Source organism: Bactrocera dorsalis, chromosome 3 (genome assembly GCF_023373825.1).
Source record: "Bactrocera dorsalis isolate Fly_Bdor chromosome 3, ASM2337382v1, whole genome shotgun sequence".
Taxonomy (NCBI): Eukaryota; Metazoa; Arthropoda; class Insecta; order Diptera; family Tephritidae; genus Bactrocera; species Bactrocera dorsalis.
This window is the reverse complement of record NC_064305.1, coordinates 68,089,732-68,112,895: the sequence shown is the minus strand read 5'-3', so window position 1 is coordinate 68,112,895 and position 23,164 is coordinate 68,089,732. Positions and strand designations below refer to the sequence as shown.

Genomic DNA, 23,164 nt, shown 5'->3' with positions numbered 1-23,164 from the left:
GATTTTTTAACGGGAGTTAAAATGACTAAACACCTGGTTAGATAATGGATAAACACCGCTTTTTTGGTCAACTCGAAAAATCTCATATCTCATTTCCACTGATACTTATGCAATAAATATGACACTTAATAACTCATTTAACCAAAATGGCAATACTGGCTTGAAATTGTTATGCGATTCTACTAAATAACCGGTGAAATACAAGTTAAATTGGCAACACTGGTTTACGACTGGCACACGTATTTTGTAAACAGGACTTCCTCTCACCAAATCCAAGCAAAGAGAGAGCAACGAATATGATGTAATGCAAAAATGACGGTAACGGTAACGCAGAATTCAACTACCATCAGCTACCACAGCGCTGGCTCGTTCAAACGGTTTGGATTCGCTAGTCTCCCGTCAATTAGAGTAAACGTAACGGTAACAAGCACGCAGCTACGCGCAAAGCAAATAATTCTTATACAGGATACCACCAAATAACGAATATACATATGTGCATACACATATATTTTCATTTTGCAAAAACGGTCTTGCTAAATTATTACTAAATGTACGAGTGCGTCGCAAAGTGATGAGGTAAAGTCAAGCGAAATTCGTATTTTCCAAAAAAAAAAATAACAAATAAGTAAGGTAAATTAGAAATTATGAAATGAAGTGATGAAAAGGCTCGGTGCAAGGATATGTGTACACATACAAACATACCTACATGCAAGTACATAAAATTGGGGAACTTCAAAGTGCTCCTACTCTATACACACGCACACACATACACATATGTACATATGTAGAAATATACGCAAGCACATAAGAGGAAAAATTTTTCGCAGGATTCGGTATGCGATGTGAAGCAAAGAAAGGTTCTTCCTATTTAAAAAAAATCAAAAATTCGGTTTGTGAATTAAAAACAAAAAATTACTTTAAAACGTTTTGTGTACTGTGAGTGTGTGTGTTTTAATTAAAGATAAAATATTATGCAGCGTAATTTTGTGCTTGAAAGTGTGTGTGGCATAGATAATAGATATTTAAGTACATATGTACATATATGTATATACATGTACAACAAAAATTTCCAAAAAAATAAATAATTAAAAAAAAGAAAGTTGTGACCTGAACAACGCTAATGCGCTGAAGGACATTAATATTCATGCATAGCGCTACACGCAAATCCTCAGCCATCAGTTAGACCCGCTTGCATAGCCACAGCCAAGAGTCGATGCGTCACCTGGCATGTGTTGCACCAGCCCCCGCAGAAGTCAATCCACCTTGTTTGCTGCCAAAAGGTGTTTTCATATACACATACATATCTACACGTGTGTGTGTGTATGTGTGTGCGTGCGTCTGTATGCAATTATTGTTTGGTTTGGGAAAAAGTATTGCTGGGCGGGCGCTGTTGGCGCTTGGTGAAGGTGGTGGCATGTTTGTTTTTGTGTGACCAGGTACTTATTTGGCTTTTGTTCGGTGAAATCAGCAGCAGCGAGAACGTGCGTATAAAAGCGGAATAAAATTTGAACATGGACAGTTTTTTTTTCCATTTTGGCATGGACACCGCCTCAAATGTGAACGCGCTTTCGGGATTTTACTGTGAAGTGGTAAAGAAAAATAAATTAGTGAATTTAATTATGTTTAAAATAGTAACATACATACATACGAGTATACTTATTTATTTCACTGACTTTTCGACAGAAAATTATTTTTTTAGTTTTCATTTAGTAGAGCCAGTTTTAACCACTTTCTTTGATATGAACTCGGCCGTAGAGCTTAAAACAATATTTACCGTTAGTGATTTTACGATATTCAAAGTCTAATCTATCTATTACATATTTTTTAGTATATTCCATCTTAAAAATAGCAACATGAGCTTTTTTGAAGCAAAGTTTCAACTTCAAAGTCTCTCTTAGTGCTGGGGTTCGCGGAGCAGTTCCCACCTCTGACACTTTCCTAACTTTTAACGTTTTATACTAAATTCAGATGTCGCTCTTAGGCACGAAACTTCGCAAAAATTCATCGCATCTGCGATTTGAGTTCATTAAACACAAGTTTTGCTTTAGTTTAGTAAAAATAAGCGCGCCATCTGGCGCTTAACCATTTATTGTGCAAATATTTACGAAGTATCACTTTCACATGTTCTTTATTATTCTTTATAATCTGTAACATCATCTCATCAAAATGTTACGAGCTCTTCTGTTTGCATCGTATGTTCGCAGTCAAATTTACTTGGACTGGGGTAAGCGTCAAAATCGTGCTCTATTGAACAGTTCTTCAAAATTAAGTATTTTTTGAGGTTAAGCAAATTTTTTTTCGAAGTAAGTGTATGTTTAACCAGTGTGTATGGTTTCAGTCTAAGTTAGGTAAAGTTGGGTTGGGTTAGTAGCTCTAACAGTGTACAACAAACCATCTTATTTCATACAAATTTTTACTTTTATGGCGCTTACTCTTTTCATATAAATTTTTCATCAAAAATTTAAGCTTTTTATTAAATAAAAAGAATGTAATTACTATTTTTCGATTTTTAAAATATTTTGTGGACTTTTTCTATTTTTATATTATTTACTAGTTTGATATACATATGTACTCGTATAAACATAAATTCTCGGTCACATTTAGTTCATATTTCGGCTGTTTTCACATTCGAACAAAATTAATTGTAAATTCCTATTTTTTAATTTAAGAGATTAAAAAATAAAGATTCGAACAAAAATTAATAAAATTAGAAAAAATTAATAAAAAGTAAAAAAACTTACTACAAATTAAAAAATAAAAATTATTTAAATTTATTATGATTTATATTTTTGTACATTCTTAATTTAAGAGATTAAGCAATAAAAATTAATAGTAATTTAAAAAAATTAAAAACTAAAAAAATTACTATAAATTAAAATATAAAAATTATTTTATTTTATTATGATTTATATTTTTTTATAGTCTTAATTTAACAGAATAAGCAATACATTTTGCGAACAAAAAATAACAATCAAAATTAAAATATATAAAAAACAAAAAAAAAATTAATTTTATTACTAAAAAATTTTTAATTACTTAATTTTATTTTGATTTATATTTTCGTATAGTCTAACAATATCACGTTTACAAAAAATATTAATTGAATTTTTATATACATTTTTAAATTTATTTAAAATTTTAAAAAAATTTATTTAATATTTTTAATAATTTTTTTCTAAAAAAGTAAAAATATTAATAAAATCAGAATGATAATATTATTAATAAAAACAACAGCAATGACAACAAACACAAAAATTCAAAAATTCCTATTAAAATCCAACAAACGGTGTTAAAATGTTGAAATGCAAAATGTTACGTATCCGCCATGGCGCAACGTAAATTTTCTCCAAGTACAGTTCAGTGCAAATAACGATGATTTTTACTAAATTTCCACTACACTTAAATATAATATATATCACTTCGAAATACCGACAAGTTGTGCCCATTTTGGTTATACGTACGGTACTTTTAAATTAAACAACATTCATACTTGGATCGATTTAATTACATATAATAGAAGTAAATGCTACGCGCGATGGTTCTTTAATTGAAAGCAAACAAATGTACGCTGTAACATGTATACATACAAACATACAAACATAAATGTGCATACAAATACACATTTGTCTTAAAGTACGCAGCCGATCAGGTGAACAAAAGTATATGTGTAAATATGTATGTATGTACATATGTATGTGTAAGTGTAATTTATGTGCGCTTTCAAGTACTCCTGCATAAAAGAAGAAAAATGTGCACTGTAGGGAATTTTTCGCGCAATTTCGGTATGATAAAATTCGGAAATGGATTTAGGGATCAAAATATGAAATAAAATTACAATTACTTTTATAATATCAGGAATTGTTTTTGGAGCAAAAATAATGAAAATAGTAAAAGCAAAAATTAATTTATTGAGTTCTGAAGAATTTTTCGATTTTTTTTTGGGAGCATAATTTCAAAATTTTAGTTAATCCAGAAAAAGTGTTAATATGAAGCAAATTTAGTTTCGTGTTGTTGTAAAGTTTATTAAATATTAAAAAAAAAAATCTGTGGTAGAATAGCTTAGGTTAGGTACATAAATTTATTTCTCGTGAAGGCACGAATAATGCCTCTTGGACTGCTAGAAACATTTATCCGTTGTGATGCTTAGAACTCCTAGGTATGAGTCAAAAACTCCTAAGCATATCGAAAAAATGCCTTGAGCCTGTCAAAAACTTATTGAGGCGGCTATTAGTAATTCCAGTAAATTTGTCGGATTCGTAAAACGTGGCAATGGAACAGTACTCGGTGACGGAGTCTCTCTCCCACCACGAATACCACACTGAATTTCCAAGGACCTACTCGTCTTAGTCCTTGTCCCGGCCATTATATTTCTTTGGCGACGGTGATGTCCACCTTTACTCTAACGAATCAATCAGCTGGGCAGCGACACCTTCCCAGTTAAGCGAACGGACATTCCAGGTGCATGCCATTAAAGAAGAAGATCTATGAGAACTTTAGCTATTTCTATGAATAAAAAAATAATTTTTTTGTTACTAATTTTTTTTTTAACCCAAGTAAAGGCGGTTTCACTATACATATTTTTCGAAATAGTTGAAATTCAACACTTTCTGAATTAAAAACATAAGCTCTCCAAAAATCTGCTTTTTTCGCCATGCTGTCCTTGAAATAACCGAAAAATAATTGCAAAGTAGCTGCAAAAGCGAAAATTTAGCAGTCAGCTCAATTTCCTACAGGCTGCGCTGCATGATAGACAGTTATGTATGTTTACACACCCACCTGCTTAAACATCTAATAATTGGCGCAGACACTGGAGAAGACAATAAAACAAAAGAATATCAGACGACTCTGGCACCTGCACACCAACATATAATAGCTTATATAGATATCAATGTATGTGTGCATGTGTGTGCTAGGCTTGTGTAAATATGAGTGTATGAATGGCCAGCAATCCTACGCCCTTTTGCTTCATTCAGCTTACGCCGCGGCAATGGCGGCAGCGCAGTCACCACCTGCTGTCAAATCGTGTAGTAGTCGTAGTACTACCACTGTGGAAATCCAAATGTTAACGGTACCCTAATTCATTGACTTAGCATGCGGCATAAGTTGACAAAAGAGTCACGGAATAAATTAGTGCTTAATCATACCGTCACTGCGACGCAGCGCTGGACGAATGGACAAATGAAAATGAACTCGGTAAATTAACTTAAAAAGCCAAAAAAAAAAAAAAAACAAACAAAAAATTACAAAAAAATGGTAAATGCCTAAAAAATAGTAATAAAAGCCAACGGAAAAATCCAATTTCATCAGAATAAATGGCATAAAAAGTCCAACTAATTGGAAGCGAAGGTGTGCAAACGACGAGTCTACGGTCAGCCGTATAAAGTGAAGTTAAAAGGAAAGCATAAAAAATCGATAGAAGTGAAAGAGCGAATTATTTTGGCGACACACAACTTCAGTAAGAAAAGTAATGAAAACGGTGAAATCAACAGGGTAACGGGGAATGAAAGAAATATTTTAACTACAAAAACAACACAAAAACTAAAGTGCATAATGTGAAAAATAAATATGTTACCACACAGAGTTCGGGAAAAAGCTTCAATTAAAGTTTGGTGACTCCGGCGTACATTTTTGGTATGGTGATTTCATTATAACTGCATTTCATGCCAAAAATATGAAAGTAAAAAAATGCAATGAAAACTAAAAAAAATAATAATTTAACTGTGAAATACCATTAAACTCTCCGTCACAATTTTATCATGGAAACTTTCCAGTAATGAAATCTTAGTGCCTTTTTCTTCTTCATGTAGTAATTTTCGTTTTGTTGTGGTTCAGCTGGTTGTCAAGGCTTTCTCGGTTTTGTTTGCCCTATGATATAACTCATACAGTTATGCGTGTAAACATATATGCATACATATCTACATTTATTTGTAAGACTTAGACTTTTGTCAGTAAAAACCTTGAAGTGGAAGGAATGAACGACGTTTACTTTTCCGTTCGTCCAAGGACTAACTCCTGAATGAAAAAACGAAATAGGAAGAGTCTTCCAATGATGACTGTGTTTGCTTAGTGAGTTAAGTGTGGCTTTGCTACTCTACGAGTTGTGATACACTGTTTTGAGGATTCGAATATTAAGTTATAGTAACCGTCTAGGTTTGATAGAATTACACGTTTGATAGGTGCCTTTCGACAACTGAGCATACATACTTGTATATTTTGATACCTGAAGACCATCAGAAAGTAAAAAACTTGTACGAATATACTCCGACATTTGTAAGGAAGGAGACTGCGTAGTTTGACTAAACCCTCAAAAGAATGACGTTCGCAATGTTAACAATATAAGCACCGAGGTAAAAGATTGGGTGTCTGAGTTAGACGAGATCTTCGACATTATCGGTAGCTTCCGCCAGAATTGGATAAAGACAAAAAGAGATACAAAATTCACGAAAGCAATTAAAACCTTAGGCGTATGGGCGAACATGGTGATGTTTCAACGCAAGTGACAGACCTCTAAACAGAGTGCACCACAGTTATGCTTAGGTTCTTCCAAACATATGACAACAAGTCATGGCGGATCAATATAAGGTAGAGGTCCGAATAATACGAAAAAAAATCAGACGACCCTCTCCACGAATTGTAGAATAGAGAGAAACCAGAGCTCCAAAATGCGCTTGAGCAAAGTGCCTGGTATTGATTCTGTAAGCGAGCTAAATCGGAAAGCAACAATAGAGAACCGAAATCTCCACTCATTAACCGCCGTAGTAGAAATCACGAACTCTGTAAGACGCTAGAGGAATCAGACGAAGAAATCGCGTTCTCAGTTGCTAGCGAAAACAATGTACTAAAGGGAGGTGACATAAAAATAGTGGGTCTGCTGCAGGATGAAGCTAATGAAACAATTTAAAGAATGTTAGAGATGTTTTTGTTTCGGCTATTTGTAATGGACCCGACAGAAAAGGGCAGATTATGCAGATGAGAGTAGGAAACCCGGACACATGCTGAAAGAAGAACAACGGTTTGGTGTTGTTTATGGGTCGGTGGAATCATCGGTCCATATTTCTTCAAAAATGATCGCGCCATGATAACCGACTATTTGATGATTGAAATTAAAACTCTTGATCTCGGCCATCATTTAGTTTCAATAAGACTAATTGAGATTTATTGAAAGAACACTTCGGTGAGCAGATAATTTCACCTTTTGGGCCGATCGATTGTTCACCAAGATCGTCAGATATCACACCGTTAGACTTTTTCCTGTGAATATATGTAAAGTCGAAAGTCTATGCGGACAATTCCGCTTCTATTCAGGCTTTGGAGCGAAATATCACGTGTGTCATTCGCCAGTTACCAGTTGAAATGATCGAACGAATCACCGGAAATTGGATTCAACGGATGGTGCTCCTGAGACGAGAACGAGATAATCTTCAAAAAATAAGAGCCAAATAATGTTCTTTCGAATGATAATAAACATTCCTGATTAAATTTGAAGTTTCTGTATTTTATTTTAAGAAGATAGAAAACCTCGAAATTGATTACGCTTTAGAGTCGACGTTTCCTTCTTCGTGTTACAACTTCGTGTCAAACTAAATAAATATAGCCTGTTTAGAGTATAATAAAGTTAAGAGAGTATAATAAGTGTCACTATTATATTTCCTGGCCCAGTAAAAGTCTGATACTGGGGTTATACTCGTAGTTATCTCTACTTGTTATTTATATTTTAGAACTATCGCATTATTAAATAAGCAAACTTTTTAAATCTATTTTCTAAAATCGAAAAAGTTTATTCCATTGAAAAACTAAAATCACTACTACTTGTATATAACCTCCAATCACAAGTAAAAAGTTATGTCCATCCAGTGAGTCAGCCCTCAACCTATGAGAACTTATTAAGAATCTCAACATTGATATGAAAGCAAATAATTATGAGTTCTTCTTATTTTACTCGCAGGCATAAAGGATGTGAAATACAATGGATTTAACGGAATATTTCAATTGATTTGTGTAATTGCCAAAAGCATGAGAAAGCCTTGGAGCCCAATTGATCACTATAATTCAGTGTAATTACAGGCAATACAGTTATCGAAGTGTGATTTTTTTTTATTATAAAAGGTGGAATTGGCAGCGGAGGAGAATTAACAAAGGTAACAATAAATTTATTTTATTTCTAATTTAAGAACTTATAACATTTTTCTTCCGACAGCTGACACAAGAGCACACAAATAGTAATAAGAAAATGGCGAAGACTAAAAATAATAACCTGCTAATGCATGGACTCATTTTGGTAACTATTTTGGCGACTGCCAAAAGTGCCGAGGCGGAAATTACAATGGAGGCAGCTTTTCAAGGTACAAACACACGAAATCCCATATTTTATATACACGTGTATGTATATATTTACTATATAACATTTCATTATGTTTTTACGACTTCATCAAATGTCACACGAGTTCAGGAGTTACAATTCTCCCCTTGCAAGTCTCGAATTTGGCATTCACTAAAAGCAGTAGTCAACAGGCTTCCACAGAAATGTAATATGGCTGTCAAAAATAGTAGTGTTGAAAATTAGCTGTGGTTGTCATAATTTTATAACACTTGCCAAGAGGGTGGCTTCCACATAATGTTGTTCATATCATATCTTTTGAAAGGTGTGAGTAAGTTTCCTTGTAAAAATGCTGTAATAAGTCAAGGGTGTTAACTAACCCTATCGTATGAAGTTCGGCTTTCATGAAATTAGAACCATCACCAACAAAATACTGGTATGACACCTTCCATAAGCATGAGAATGGACGTTATTGATACTGTGTTGGAGATATAACAGTATTTTCGTACTATATATCACTTAAGACAACAGTTTATGTAGAGATTGGAATGTTGCAAAAATTTACACTTAGGTGTGTAAAAAAATATACTAGTAAGATGGCGCTGAAATCAAAATTAAACTAAGGTTTGAGCGATATTTTTCGACAATAAAATATGTAATTGTATTAAAAAAATATGGAACTTTATTGGACTTCTATGTAAGGCTCTAAGACCGTGATCGAGACTCTACTTTTTTAGAACTTTTGATCTTATCTGATGGAAGATGTATGGCTGCGAAAATTGTCATTAGACACAGATAGGCTGGGTTCCTAAAAGAACACGGGTCTGAATCACGGAAATCCTTATCACTTGGATCATGGAGTCGCTAAATTAAACTCTGGTGGCTCTTTCTCTACGCATATACCGGCAAGGGAGTTGTGGGTGGGAAAAAGCTGTTAAAGAAGAGGAGCAGTGAGCTTCTTCACGGATGGGTCAAAGCTTGAGAGAAGGTTGATGGAGGGGTCTATTGTCAGGAGTTCTCTATCAACTCTAGTTTAAGACTTCCTGACAATTGTAGTACAGATTTACTGCTCCGCAGTGCAGCCTTCTTCAAAGAAGTGACCATTCTCTCAGATAGCAGAGTGGCGATACTAGTCTTGAACTCAATAACACTGCCTTCAGGGCTGGTCGAAGAGTGCCTAACCTCGCTATCAATAGCATTGAGTATCTTTGTGATAAAACTAGTATGGGTGCCAGGCCACAGCGAAAACGCAGGAAGCTGCAAAGCTGCAAAGCTAATGACCTAACAAGAAAAGGCACCCTAGAAACACTATCGGTAGAATGGGAGCGGATCGGTGCTCCCGTATCCTCTTGTGTAGTACTACCAAATAGTTGGATCTCTTTGCCCTCAGTAAGGCTAGCCTCTGCCTAGTTGTGGGGCTTTTAATGGCCCATTGGGCTGGGAATCCTACCAAACGCCATCTGAAGAAGCTGTGTAAAAGAAGACGAAGTGGAAACAAGTTAACACTTCCTTCTTGATTGTCCAGCGTTTGGCAGGTCAAGACTTAAACATTTGGGAGCGCATACCTTCGAACATCCCACCAATTATACCCGCACTTAGCCCTTCCTTACTCGTTAGTTTTAGTTCTTGTCTTTTTATAGAAGCTCAAAAGCAATTTTTACCCCACATTTAGGTCACTGTGGTCACACGAGTCCATGCGAACAGTTATGCTACGAAATCCACGATGGAATGTACGAGTGCGATTGCATTGAGGGGTACGAGCTGAACAAAAACGGTTACAGCTGTCAAGGTAAGTGGACGTGAAGTCAAATAAATAACGGAACTAGTCCATATTTTGAGTTTTAAAAAGGCTGAAGAAAGCAAAACTGCCTGCTTTGTTGAAGACAAAAATGTTATTCTTCCTTAATTCGAACATCCACTGACTTAGCAAACTTTCTTATTTAAATATTCCTAACTAATTTTTTACTGCTATTTTTTACAACTTCACTTTTCATTCTCTTTAGTAATAAACTCCACGAACAGTGCGGATGGTCATTCGAAATCCGATGAGGACGTACTTTATCAAAAGGGTGCTTCGTTTAGCGCCAAGCTTGGTTATGCGCCCTCAACATCATCAATGACTGGTGATACAGCGAATCTGGAGGCTTCAGCGCCCCTTTCGTCCGCATCATTCTCGATGGAGGATATCGAGGGTGTAGAGGACGATAACTTTTTCTACGATGACGCGAAGCGCAACGACCAGCGTACAAAGGTCAATTCAAACGATTATTACATATCATCTGAAGACGTCTATTTCAGTAATGGCGATGAACAAGAGTTAACTAATACTAGCCAAGATGTACCTGAGTTGAAAACTAAACTGACAGAACCGACAACGACACGGAGCGCAATCAATTCCCGCCGCGTTGTAGTAACTGCCACAACTGACGATACCCTAGAAGCGTCCACAAATAAAAAATCCATACGAATCCATTTGAAAGCGGAACCCAACCCCACTGCGTTGAATAATGGGCCGCACAAGACAAGGAATTCAGCTCGCATTCAAAAGGGCACACCGTCAGTAATATCAACAACTACACAAGCAATTAATCATAATGATAATAATAAAAATAAGATAGTGAATACACTGAGCAATGACCTAGACATGGATGAGTCCAGCTTTGTTGGTATCGCCGTCAAGCAGCCACATCTGCGCACATCCAGTCTGAGTCAAAGTACATATCAGGATCAGCACACTGCTGTGGCAGTAGATCTCTACAACAAAAACAATAAAAGCAACAACACAAAAATGTCAGCTACAGCAAGCGCGAGCTCCAAATTGAGCAAGTTGAGCACCACGAGAGCAAACAGCTCGGTTTCTACGAAGTAAGTCCTAATAAATTAAAAAAAAACCTATTTGCATTCACTTTATCCATTATCTCCACAGTGGTCACGCTTGCGATTTGGATTGCGGCACGGAAGGTGTGTGCGAACGTGTGGACGACGCTAACAAATGCCTATGTCCCTTTGGAAGAAGTGGTGAGCGGTGCTTGGAAGGTAATTAGGGTGATACATATGATGACCTAGAGGTCACATTAAAAGCGGTTTTTTACTTTACAGAAATCAAAATACGCACGCCGAAGTTCTCGAAGCATTCGTGGTTAGCCTTTCCGGCACTGAGAGGTGCTTATAAGCATGTGCAGGTAAGCTGAAAACTATAATTTAACACTTCGGTTAGAGCTTAGTTCAATTAGCTCGAGAGACTGAGCTTAAGGTTGGTATACTCTTGCCTATAGTCTATTGCGATGGAGGATGGAGGCTTTTCTCTTCCTCTGCTTCCCCTGGCGGGTACTGTGTCGAATTCTTTCAGAGCTGGAGTGTTTTCAACCATTCAGACGACATGACCAGCGTTAGCCGCTGTCTGTTCATTCGCTGAACTATCAATGTCGTCGTATATCTCATCCAGCTCATCGTTCCATCGAATGCGATGTTCGCCGTTGTCAAAACGCAAAGGACGACTGTTTGTTTGATGACAGGAAACATTTTCGTCGTATTGGACTTAAACCACTGAGATATAAACTCCGTTTGATCTTTCAAGACACCATGAGAGCCTAAGAATTACTTTACTTAAACTTTCAGTCGGACTGGTCGATCCTGTCCATATCACGAACAAGAATGAATAGATTTTCTTTTCAAAATCTATGCCCACATCGGTGTTTGCTTTATAAGGTTGAAGTCGTAAAGGTGTCATTACCTAAGGGAGGGCTGTGGGTCCAAGTACTGATTTGTATTTTCTACATGAAATAATAACTCAAAACATAACAAGGAGATAAGGGTCATAAATCTTCCGAAGACCTTATTTTTTTCCTTGATAGGGCAAATTCAGATCAAGTTTGTAATAAACTGTATAAGGCAACTCATAGTAAAGACAACCTTTATCTTCATCTGAATTGGATTTAAGTTTTTCCATGTGCTTATTAAATAATCAATACGCTTTTTTTACAGGTACGAGTAGAATTTCGACCAGAGTCATTCGATGGCATAATACTACTTAGCGGTGAGAGAGATGACCTCACCGGAGATTTTATGGCGCTTCTATTGAATAAAGGATTCGTTGAGTTTTGGTAAGGGCTCCTTGATTTCGATTCCCAAAACAAACTTTTATAAACATTTCTATATTTCTGCCAAAAGGTTTGACTGCGGATCTGGCGTAGGCAGTGTCCGGTCACGTGAGACAATATTGTTAAACGAGTGGAACTCGGTTATAATTTATCGTCACCGTTGGGATGCTTGGTTGGTACTAAACCATGGCACTAAAGTACAGGGTCGCTCTAATGTAAGTTTTGCTTAATGCTATAACTTCGTGAAATGTTTATACATATAAATATTACTTTGTTTTAGGGACTCTTCTCTCGCATAACATTCCGTGAACCGGTCTTTCTGGGCGGCACTGGCAACATAACGGGCTTAGCAAAGCGTTTACCTGTCAATAATGGTTTTATCGGCTGCATAAGACGCTTTGTGGCGAACGAACATGAGTATAAGTTCGAGGAACATCCATTAGGCGATGTTACCAAGGGTTTTGACATACGTAAGTCTTTATTTGGATTTAAGTATGTGGCAGCGTATTTAGTCACTCACATCTTATTTTGCAGAGGACTGTATAACTGACAAATGCTTCACATACCCGTGTCAACATGGCGGCAAGTGTTTGCCTTCAGATCAGGGCGCTGTATGCCTATGTCCTATAGGATTTGTCGGCGATCTTTGCGAAATACGCATGGATCTACAGGTTAGTTGCAGTTTATAATATAATTTCTATTTCTAACAAAATCTTCTCCGCAGGTACCCGCTTTTAATGGTTCGTCCTACCTGCGTTATGCGCCATTAGGCGATAGTGCGTTGATTTGGTTGGAACTGAAGGTTGGTTGTGCTGATATCTAAATATTTGTTATATAGAAAAGTACTTCATGTTTCTGATTTATAGATTATTTTGAAAGCGGAACAACCCGATGGTCTCATATTGTATTCGGGTTCGACGAAACATGGCGATTTCATCGCCTTATCGCTGAGCGGTGGTTTTGTGGAGTTTGTCTTTGATCTTGGCAGCGGTCCAGCTATTGTAAGGTATGTATTCATTTATTGTTGCGGTGTAAAATATTGCCCAAATAGTTTAGGTAATACTATCGAGTTGAGAGTTTTTGATAGAAAAAAAATCAGAAGTCGTTTTGCTTATGCAACCCCTATTGCTCTGGAAACGAGGCATGTTGAGGGTCGGATTATACATTCTACACTGCGTACGAAGTTTATTCTACGAGAACAGAAGAAAGAAAGCTTCTTGATATGATATTATCATATCTATATGTGCAATCTACAATCTGGTGATCTGTTCTCAAGAGTGGATCTCGCTATATTATCTAATGAGTGTTTTTATTCCTATCGCTTGGACCTTCTTCTTCTTTACTTGTGTAAACACCGCTTACGCGATTATAGCCGAGTTAACAACTGCGCGCCAGTTGTTTCTTCCTTTCGCTACGTGGCGCCAATTGGATATTCCAAGCGAAGCCAGGTCCTTCTCCACTTGGTTCTTCCAACGGAGTGGAGGTCTTTCTCTTCCTCTGCTCCCCCCGGCGGATATTACGTCGAATACTATCAAAGCTGGAGTGTTTTCGTCCATTCCGACAACATGATCTAGCCAGCGTAGCCGCTGTCTTTTAATTCGCTGAACTATGTCAATTTCGTCGTATATCTCATACAGCTCATCGTTCCATCGAATGCGATATTCGCCGTGGCCAACGCGCAAAGAACCATAAATCTTTCGCAGAACCTTTCTCTCGAAAACTCGCAACGTCTACTCATCCGTTGTTGTCATCGTCCTAGCCTCTGCTCCATATAGCAGGACGGGAATTATGAGTGACTTAGAGTTTGGTTTTTGTTCGTCGAGAGAGGACTTATATGTATATATATATATATATACTATTAATATGTATATATCCAAATGGAGTTTTCACCACATGGTGTATTAACGTAAAAACTTATTTTTTCAATGATATAGATAATGAGCTGTATGAAACTGGTGTATATTTTTTAGATATGAATAACCACCACGTGGTGTGTTTGAAGAAAACGTTAGATGGTTCTTAATTAGGTAAATAAGAAAACGGACTATCCACCTCTTGGTGTATTAACGTAAAAAATCAAGGATATAGATAATAAGCTGTATGAGATATATATAATCACCACGTGGTGTATTTGAAAAAAAAGTTAGGTGATCCTCAATTAGGCAGATATCAAAACAGACTATTCACCACATGGTGTATTTATATAAAAAATTAACCACGTGGTGTATTAACGTAAAAATCGGCTTTTCAAGGATATAGATAATAAGCTGTATGAAAAATATACACCAGATTTTTGAGATATGAATAATCACCACGTGGTGCATTTGAAGAAAACGTTAGGTAATTTTTAATTAGGCAGATATCAAAACGGACTATTCACCACATGGTGTAAAAAAAAAAACGGTAGATAAAGAATTGTATAGAACTGGTGAATATTTTTTACTTTGACCAGTGGCGTATTTGAAAAAAAATTAGGTGATTCTTATTTAGATAACGGTTTCTTCTGAAACTAAATACTTGATGTAAAATTTTGATACTTTATCTATTCCCTTGAACCGCCAAGCACCTAAATATTATATATGTTTTAAAATATTTATAGATATTTTATGTTCGGAAATCGGTTAAATAGATCTTATTCTATATAAATATTTAGGTTAGTATTAATCTCAAAAATTGTTTATTTATATCAACAGGAGTGAGTACCCTTTGAGCATTGGACAATGGCACACTGTAAAAGTTTCACGTACAGCAAGATTAGCGGTTCTAAAGGTACATAAAATAACCGAAAAAATAATAAAAATATTGAATTACCGTTATTTATTTTATTTCAATAAAATTTGAACAGATCGATACATATCCGGAAGTAATGACAATCTCCTCAAATGGTTTCTGGCACCTCTCACTGCCTGAAAATATCTTTTTGGGCGGCGTGAATCACGAAGATAAGCTACCATTGGATCTGAAATTGAAACCGTTCTTCGTGGGCTGCATACAAAAGGTAGAATAGATTTCTGAGAAGGCAATATTTTTGAAATTTTATAAACTCAATTCATTTCAGATCGATATCAATGGGCACTCACTGTCGATTATTTCCGAAGCTTTAGGCGGTACAAATATCGGCAATTGTCCGCACGCTTGCGTGGCTAGGCCATGCGGCCCACTTGCCGAATGCATACCACAAATGGAGAGTTACGAATGCCGTTGCAATGCATTCAGCACTCAATGCAATAAGGCAGCCGAGGTGCCTCTAGAGGAATTACAAAAGAATAAAGCCAAGAAGAAGGAAAATAAAGAAAAACATAAAATTTACGGTAAACATACGGCACATTTACCCAAGCATACGAAGGTGGGTGGACACTCCAAATTGCATATGAGTAAAGTGCCTTTTAAGGGTATAAAAACGCCCAAAACCCACCACACTACAAGCAGTCCCACAACGGAGCGAACCACCACTTCAAGTCACAAACGCATGGAACATGGCAGCCGGGGTGGACAGTCGTGGGAACCGCTTATGGTGGAGGATGATGTGATTGAGAAGGCAGACGATGATATCATATATCGAGATACGCGGCATCTAGATGACGAAAGTTACTATAATGAAGAACCGTTACAAAGCGAACATAAGAAACAAAAGCGTAAAGAGAAACACACAACTAAAGAAAGTGAAGTGTGGTCGACGAAACACCGTGATAGTTCCAAGGTGCGCGGCAAAGATGATCACCAACACAAAAACGTCTACAATTTTAAACTAAGCCGATTGCCGACACACTACGAAAGTTTCCAGACGAATCCGGAAATCGACATACTGACATTCGATGAGAATGTCGAAGTGGAAATTGGTGTGGACCCAAACAAAGATTACGAGCAGAAGCCGGATGTTAAACAGAAAACTGTTAACGATAACAACAACGACATTGGATCAACACAGGATGTTTTCAAGCAAGATGAGCTCGATAGCATACCGTCTGCGTGGAAAAATGATATGTACGAAGATGATCGGCGGCATGCGCACGATGCCATGAACGAAGAAACCAAATCCGAACCGTTTTTTGTGGACGACATATTGTTCGATAGCAAAAGCGACGGCACTGACGATTATCATCGCAAGGAGTTGGTACAGGATATGCGACGCATACTCGCCAATGGACCCGAGAATACATCTAATAATAAGGCGCTAAAGCTGGTCGTAGATGAGTACGATTACGAAAGTGACGATATTAGTCAAGAAGATCCAACGAAATTCAATATAGATGAGAAAAATAGTTTTAACGACACTTTTAGCATGTCGTCGGAACTCGATGCAGAGTTTAATGAAATGAATGATGATATTCTCGAAGCGGTGCAGACAGTCGTTACGGAAAAGGCGACTACAGTTAAACAAAATAAACCGTCCCCAACCATTGATACCCAAACGGATTGGAGTTTATTGAAGAAAATGCAATTGCCAGCGGATCATCAGAGCCAATTTGTTGGTGTACGCAAGAATTTCGGCGCATGCTTTGCTGGCGAAGACAGTTACTTTCATTACAACGATGCCGAGACGATGAGTCAGGTTATAAGCTACAATATAGACTTGAATTTACGGATAAAGACGCACTCACCGAATGGCGTTATTTTGTGGACTGGACGACAAGGCACGACGGAGGAAAATGCTGACTTTCTATCTTTAGGTATAGAAAATGGGTATGTAAATGAATTTATTTAATGTGATCAAAATAAAATCAAGACCTAATAGAGCTAGAATTATCAAATTGAAGACTTATTAAGGGGATATTCTACTCTAAAAAAAAATTTTGGGCAGTTTTTTGAATTTTATTTAAAAAAAAAACCAAAAATATTTTTACTATCCATTTTTTAATGGTGTTTTTATTGATATCTTAAGGGTCTAAACTTTAAATATATGAAAAAAAATTGAATTTTTCAAATTCTAGAGTAGAAAACCCTCTTAAGAATTTTGAGTGATTTTTCCTCTGCGTTAAATATTTTAAGCTTTTTTCTTCTTTTCTATATAAAATGTAAACCTTTTATTTTCTGTGAACTTTCAGTTATCTACATTTTCGCTATGATTTGGGTTCCGGTGAGGTCGATATAAAATTCAACACGAGCCGAGTGAGCGACGGTCTTTGGCATCGGGTCCGTGCATTTAGGTAAGTCAAATGTGTTGGATGTGTTTAGATAATACTGGTTGTGTTGAGCTCGAAATAACTGAAACTCGTCAGTTTTTTCATTACCTCGTATATTGCAATGGGTTGATAACTAAGAAAACGGCGATGTTGAATTATCCCAACAGGAGTATACTCCAATGATCTTGACATAAGTCTTTCTATCCCCCTATCAAACTCAGCTAGTGTCTTCTAAGTAGTAGGTATAGAGAACGCATATCAAGTTCTATTGAATAATTAAGAGAGATTACAGCAAGCAACAAGATACACGGATAGCCAAGCAGCATTACTGGTCTTGTCGATGGCACAGATTAATTTTAACGTAGTTAACAACTGCAGGAAGGCTTTATGCGCCCTGACAGATGAACTCCAATCGTCCATAATTTGGGTTCCCGGTCACAGAAACGTTTTCGAAAACGAAAAGGCAGAGTTGGCAAAGCTTTGAGTCTTTTTAGACGCATCCAATGCGAAATTAATACCATGTTCGCTGGGAACGATTAAGAGACAGCTTTAGATGCATTTGGAACAAATAGATCAGAGTAAATGGAACTCAATAACAAGCTGCGATATAACAAAGCAGACATGGCACAAATAAGATCGGAATAGAACCAAAGACCTACTATTTAGGTACAGAAATAGTACATACTATACAGACGTACAAGAGGGTGAAGAAGTTCACATAATTGAGGAATGTTCTCTGAGAGCCATTCTTACTAAAAAAAAAATGGGTATGCCTAATAACAATATTTTCCCCCGCAATTCCTTTTTGAAGATGATTGCTGAGTTTGCTGAGTTCGGTAGAGCTAATATTAGTGAGAATGATGGGGGTAAGTTAAGGAATGCCAAGCATAATATATCAATGGCGTCGAACTACTTTATGATAACTGATTACTTCGCCCTAGATGCAGTAAGACAAAAATCGATATGTGAAGTTCAATAGTCTGTGATCTTTCACTTCTCACGCGAGCGCGATTACTGCCAAATTACAGAGCTTTGATGTAGTGAAACGCAGACGAAGAAGCTTCAGATATGTCAAAATACTGCATGGCTAACAATTACAGGAGCCTCTTAATGTTTCTGCTCGAACATTTACACAGAGAGAAGTTAGTGAATGGCGTACTTGAACTCAAACCACCACCCATTGCAGACGAAGAGAATTTAGAGTAACCCTTTTCCAAATTCGTTTTGGATCCTATAGCAAATTAAACTCACTCCGACATACCAAATGTGTGTCCAGCGTGCAATGAGTCTTCGCATGATTATAACTACATCTTGGCATGTCCAACTAACCCCCACTTATAAAACACCTCTCGTTTTATGGTCCGACCCGGTCCAAACAGAATGTTTTCTGAGCCTACTGTTAAATGACTTCTATGACAGCCAACACGAACTTTACCACCTTAAGCGGGGACTAAGTAACCGCTATAATAACAACCGAAAATGTCCCGAAGAAATAAATATCGGTGCCAAAAAAGAAATTTGACTAATTTTTCATCTTCAACATATGACAATAATATAATAGCTAAACATAATATTTTTTTGCTTCAACAGAGACTCACAGGCTGGCTACTTGGAAATAGATGGCCGAAAAACAACAACACAATATTCACCGGGCAAATTAAAACAATTGAATACAGACACCGGACTCTATGTCGGTGAGTGGCTGGAGAGAAATTTATTTGCTTTCGAATTTTTTAAGTGATTTATATTAAAATACATATATTCATTAAAAAATTTTTACAGGTGGCATGCCCAACGCGATTTACTTCACACGACGAAAATATGCGAATGGCATTGTCGGCTGCATTTCGGAAATCGTGTTGGCTGGCGAATTGAAATTGAATTTCGATCCTAATACGCTGGGGACAGCACACAATGTCGAAACGGGATTACTTTGAAATACCGTTATAAAAACGTATCAACAACCGTCAATACTACTGACACTAGTTTAATAGTCCGTTTGGTTTGTTCGAGCAGTGAGTACTTTTTCGGTTTGTACAAAGAGATGATTTTACACTCAAACAACAAAAAAAAAACAAAAAAACAAAAAGAGGAAAGAATTAAAACTAAATTAGTTAAACTTAGAAGGTAGCTAATATGTATACATGTATACTATAAATATATACACACAAACACACATACACGCTCACACAAATTTGCAGCTGCAAAAAATGAATAACGTACATACATACACACACAAACATATGTACATGCATAATAGGTCTATATACACACGTACATAGTATATACAACTATATATAAATATACATACATATATATTTTAAATAATGCTTCAACTAAGCCTGTGACTGTCAATATTTAAACAAAAAAAATTAAGAAAATTAAAAAAAAAACTATTACAACAAAAATGTATGCAAAACAGCACACAAAATATTATAGTAACACATACAAACAAAAATTAAAAAGAAAATAAAAACAAAAATAATATGAAAAAATAAAATAAAAATAAATTAAAAGCAAATAAAAAATTAAAAATAAAAAATTATAATAAAAAAAAAAAATTATAAGTAATACTAATGAAAACGCGCGTAATGAACTTAAGAAGGCTAATTTGCATCGCATTTTTCTACAAAAAAACAAGCAAATTTAATAAGAAAACATATTGAAAAACAAAAACTGAGAAAGTAGCGTTAGTTGTACTGAATGTTTAACTTGAATTCTCACCAATTCTGCAAGCCACGTAAACGTAAGCAAAAACCAACGGAAATCGGATGTTAAAAATAACGATGCAGCGCGTAAAAACAGCTGTCTGCGGTGTGAACGGCACCTAATAAATAAAAAAAAACATATAAAAATGCATACATACAGACAACACACATACATATGTACATGCATACATAAGCACATGTGTGTGTGCGTCTGTGTCATACTTGCATAACTATATACTATTTATAAGCATAAAAATACTGTAGTGTAGATATTGGTGTAAACGCAAATACTCAGCCATCACACACCCACACACACACACACACAAATGCATACATATGAACGTCTGCTGCAGAAGTAACGATAATTTATTTGGTGTTGTAGTGATAATTGTAAGTTAACTTTCAAGTCACAAAACTATATATGAAACGGCAGATGTGCAGCTACGATATCATTTATGTTTAAGAGCTGGAGTATAGAAACGAAAAAGTATATATTAAAAAACTAAAAAAACCAAAAAAAAAAAAATTAAAAATATATAAGATGAGAATTAACTAAGCAAAATGCAAAACACTTTTTATAGCGAAATTTTGAAAATTTTTAAATTGTATTAACACAAACAACAAAAACAAAAACGTATAATATAACATTTGCATAAGCAAAATATGTATTTAACGATAAAAAAAAAACAACAACAGCAACAACAATTAGTGCGAAACTTACACGCTTTACATGAATATGTATATGTGAATGTACTATTTAGGTTATGTCTCACATATGTATGTATGCTAACAGCCACTAGCTAAATAACACAAGCCAAGTGTAAGCAAGCGTTTTCAAAAACAAAAAAAATATATATACAAATATATAAATAAAAAAACACACACACACGCATACACATACAAAATAGTAAATATGTACATACATACATACATACATACAGACTTGCATAAATACATATAAAACAACTTCTTAAGCCCTCTTACATTTATTTCTACCGCAAATATAACGGCTAATTTACTACATTTGGTTTTGAATTTGTTTTAAATACGTTGAAACTTGTGTAACACATATTTTTATTATTTTCACAGAGCTACGGTAACAAATATCAAGTATAAAGTTTTAAAATTTTTTTTTATTAGGGTGTGCATTTTTAACAAAATTTTTTATAACCTAAAAAACATAAAATGTGTGATTCTCTTACAAATTATTAATATTTTAAATTAAATTATCAAACATACACTTTTTCAAAAGTGCATATTGTCAATATGCTCGCTTTTTAGGATGTAATTTTTTTTTTAATTTTTTTCATAACCTAAAAAACATATCAGAAACATAATATCTGTAATTTCGTTACAAATTATTAATATTTTAAATTAAATTACCAGGAATAAAATTTTCGAAAATTCGTATTTTCAATGTGGTTGCTCATTAGGGTGTGCATTTCTTTCTTACAATTATTTTGTAACCTAAAAAACATGTTAGACATATAATAGTATGTTTAATTTCGTTACAAATTATTAATATTTTAAATTAAAAATACATATAATAAAGTTTAAGAAATTAAAGAAAAAAAGCTGTGCTAAAATTCACCGATAAAATCATTGGAAAGGAAAATTAAGTCATTGATTGATCGGAAAGTTAAGTTCTATTACATTTATATAATATCACTATAATCCTGATTATTACTGTTATTATAAAATTTGTTGATTTATCAAGCTGCCCTCACTGTACTACATACATACGTCTAACCATTTCCCAAGTCAATTACGTGAATTTGTCAATTAATCGTACATCAATTAATTACTCGCGTTTATCTTTGAAATTTTAAATATGCAACGAATTAAAATCTTAAACCATTTCATTAAAATTTGTTGATTTTTGCAGCAATATTTTTTCCATTCAATAGGATTTCATTTAAAAATCGTTATGATTACGTAAATATCCGTCCCAGAGAGAAGAATGGACTAATTATTGCAGAGTAAAAGTGATTCCTTTATAATTTTTGCTACAATTCCTACAATAACACGAGGGTAGTTTGATAAATATTTGATTATTTACATGCACTTTTTGCGGTAAAAAAAATCGTATAACAGTGCACATTATTATATTTTAAAATTTTTTTAAAACAAATTATTTGTTAAATAGTAAAGAAACAGGTTTGTAAATAAAAACCAACGCGCAGAGGCAAAACAAGCGCATATCACGGGGATTTATGTTAATACTTTCCATTTATGAACATTCATAAAACTCACTTTTCACTTTCAACACAATTTACGACGTAATTTCTTTCAATTGTATTATGTTTATTACTATTTTTTTAATTACACTTAGTAAAGCAGTCACTGACCTATTGCATCTATTTTTGTAAGATTAAAAACAATTTTTTTACCAGACCTGTAACACCATGTCGCGTCAACATGATAAAGGCACCAAACACATAATTTATCAATAAAAAATTTTTACTAAAAATATAGTTTTTAAATATTTCCACGAAACCCTACAACCCTGAGGAGCTATGATTTGTAGACGTTAATAAATATTTGTAATTTCACCACACAATGTATTTTTAAAAATATTTTATCTACACACTTTTGTTCTAAAACACAACTAAAAAGCTTTACTGTCCATGTAACTAATTGATTTATCAAAAATTATCGCAATAATATTTAACAAAAAACGCAAACAATATGTGCAAAACAATCTAGTAGCAAAAATGCGTATTTATTGATTGTATACACCGAATGAAGCAAACAAATAAATACAGATAAATGAATTGATGCCTATAAATGTTTTTTGTTTGAATATAATTCTCTGGGGGGATGGGGGAGTAACTACAGACCAATAATAGTCTAGTCTCTACACAGGTCAGGTCTATGGAAACGAGTCGTTTGTTGGGTAACGTCAGATCACTTCAA

The 23,164-nt window shown here is 35.1% G+C and overlaps 1 protein-coding gene across 6 annotated transcripts; it reads left to right on the top strand.

Moving 5' to 3' along the window:
* The first annotated feature begins 373 nt into the window (after window positions 1-373).
* LOC105228923 (uncharacterized) lies at window positions 374-23,036 on the top strand. Of its 6 annotated transcripts, none has more exons than XM_049451074.1 (19): window positions 374-576; window positions 7,946-8,138; window positions 8,198-8,342; window positions 9,990-10,106; window positions 10,321-11,182; window positions 11,244-11,353; window positions 11,417-11,499; window positions 12,302-12,420; window positions 12,488-12,632; window positions 12,698-12,887; window positions 12,952-13,088; window positions 13,142-13,219; window positions 13,284-13,423; window positions 15,111-15,186; window positions 15,263-15,415; window positions 15,476-17,100; window positions 17,463-17,564; window positions 19,131-19,234; window positions 19,323-23,036. In XM_049451074.1, exons 3-19 carry the CDS (start codon window positions 8,231-8,233, stop codon window positions 19,475-19,477), a joined length of 4,308 nt encoding a protein of 1,435 aa, XP_049307031.1. In that variant the 5' UTR covers window positions 374-576; window positions 7,946-8,138; window positions 8,198-8,230; the 3' UTR covers window positions 19,478-23,036. The 6 variants fall into 6 exon arrangements, with proteins under 6 accessions (XP_049307031.1, XP_049307034.1, XP_049307032.1 ...); XM_049451077.1 differs by lacking the exon at window positions 374-576 and adding an exon at window positions 1,459-1,589; XM_049451075.1 differs by lacking the exon at window positions 374-576 and adding an exon at window positions 5,011-5,193.
* Window positions 23,037-23,164: the final 128 nt, after the last annotated feature.

Coding starts and splice junctions, on each gene's coding strand:
- LOC105228923 (XM_049451074.1), top strand. CDS start 8,231: ATGGCGAAGACTAAAAATAATAACCTGCTAATGCATGGACTCATTTTG. Junction 13,220..13,283: donor TGATTTGGTTGGAACTGAAG/GTTGGTTGTGCT, acceptor TCTGATTTATAG/ATTATTTTGAAAGCGGAACA. Junction 13,424..15,110: donor AGCGGTCCAGCTATTGTAAG/GTATGTATTCAT, acceptor TTATATCAACAG/GAGTGAGTACCCTTTGAGCA.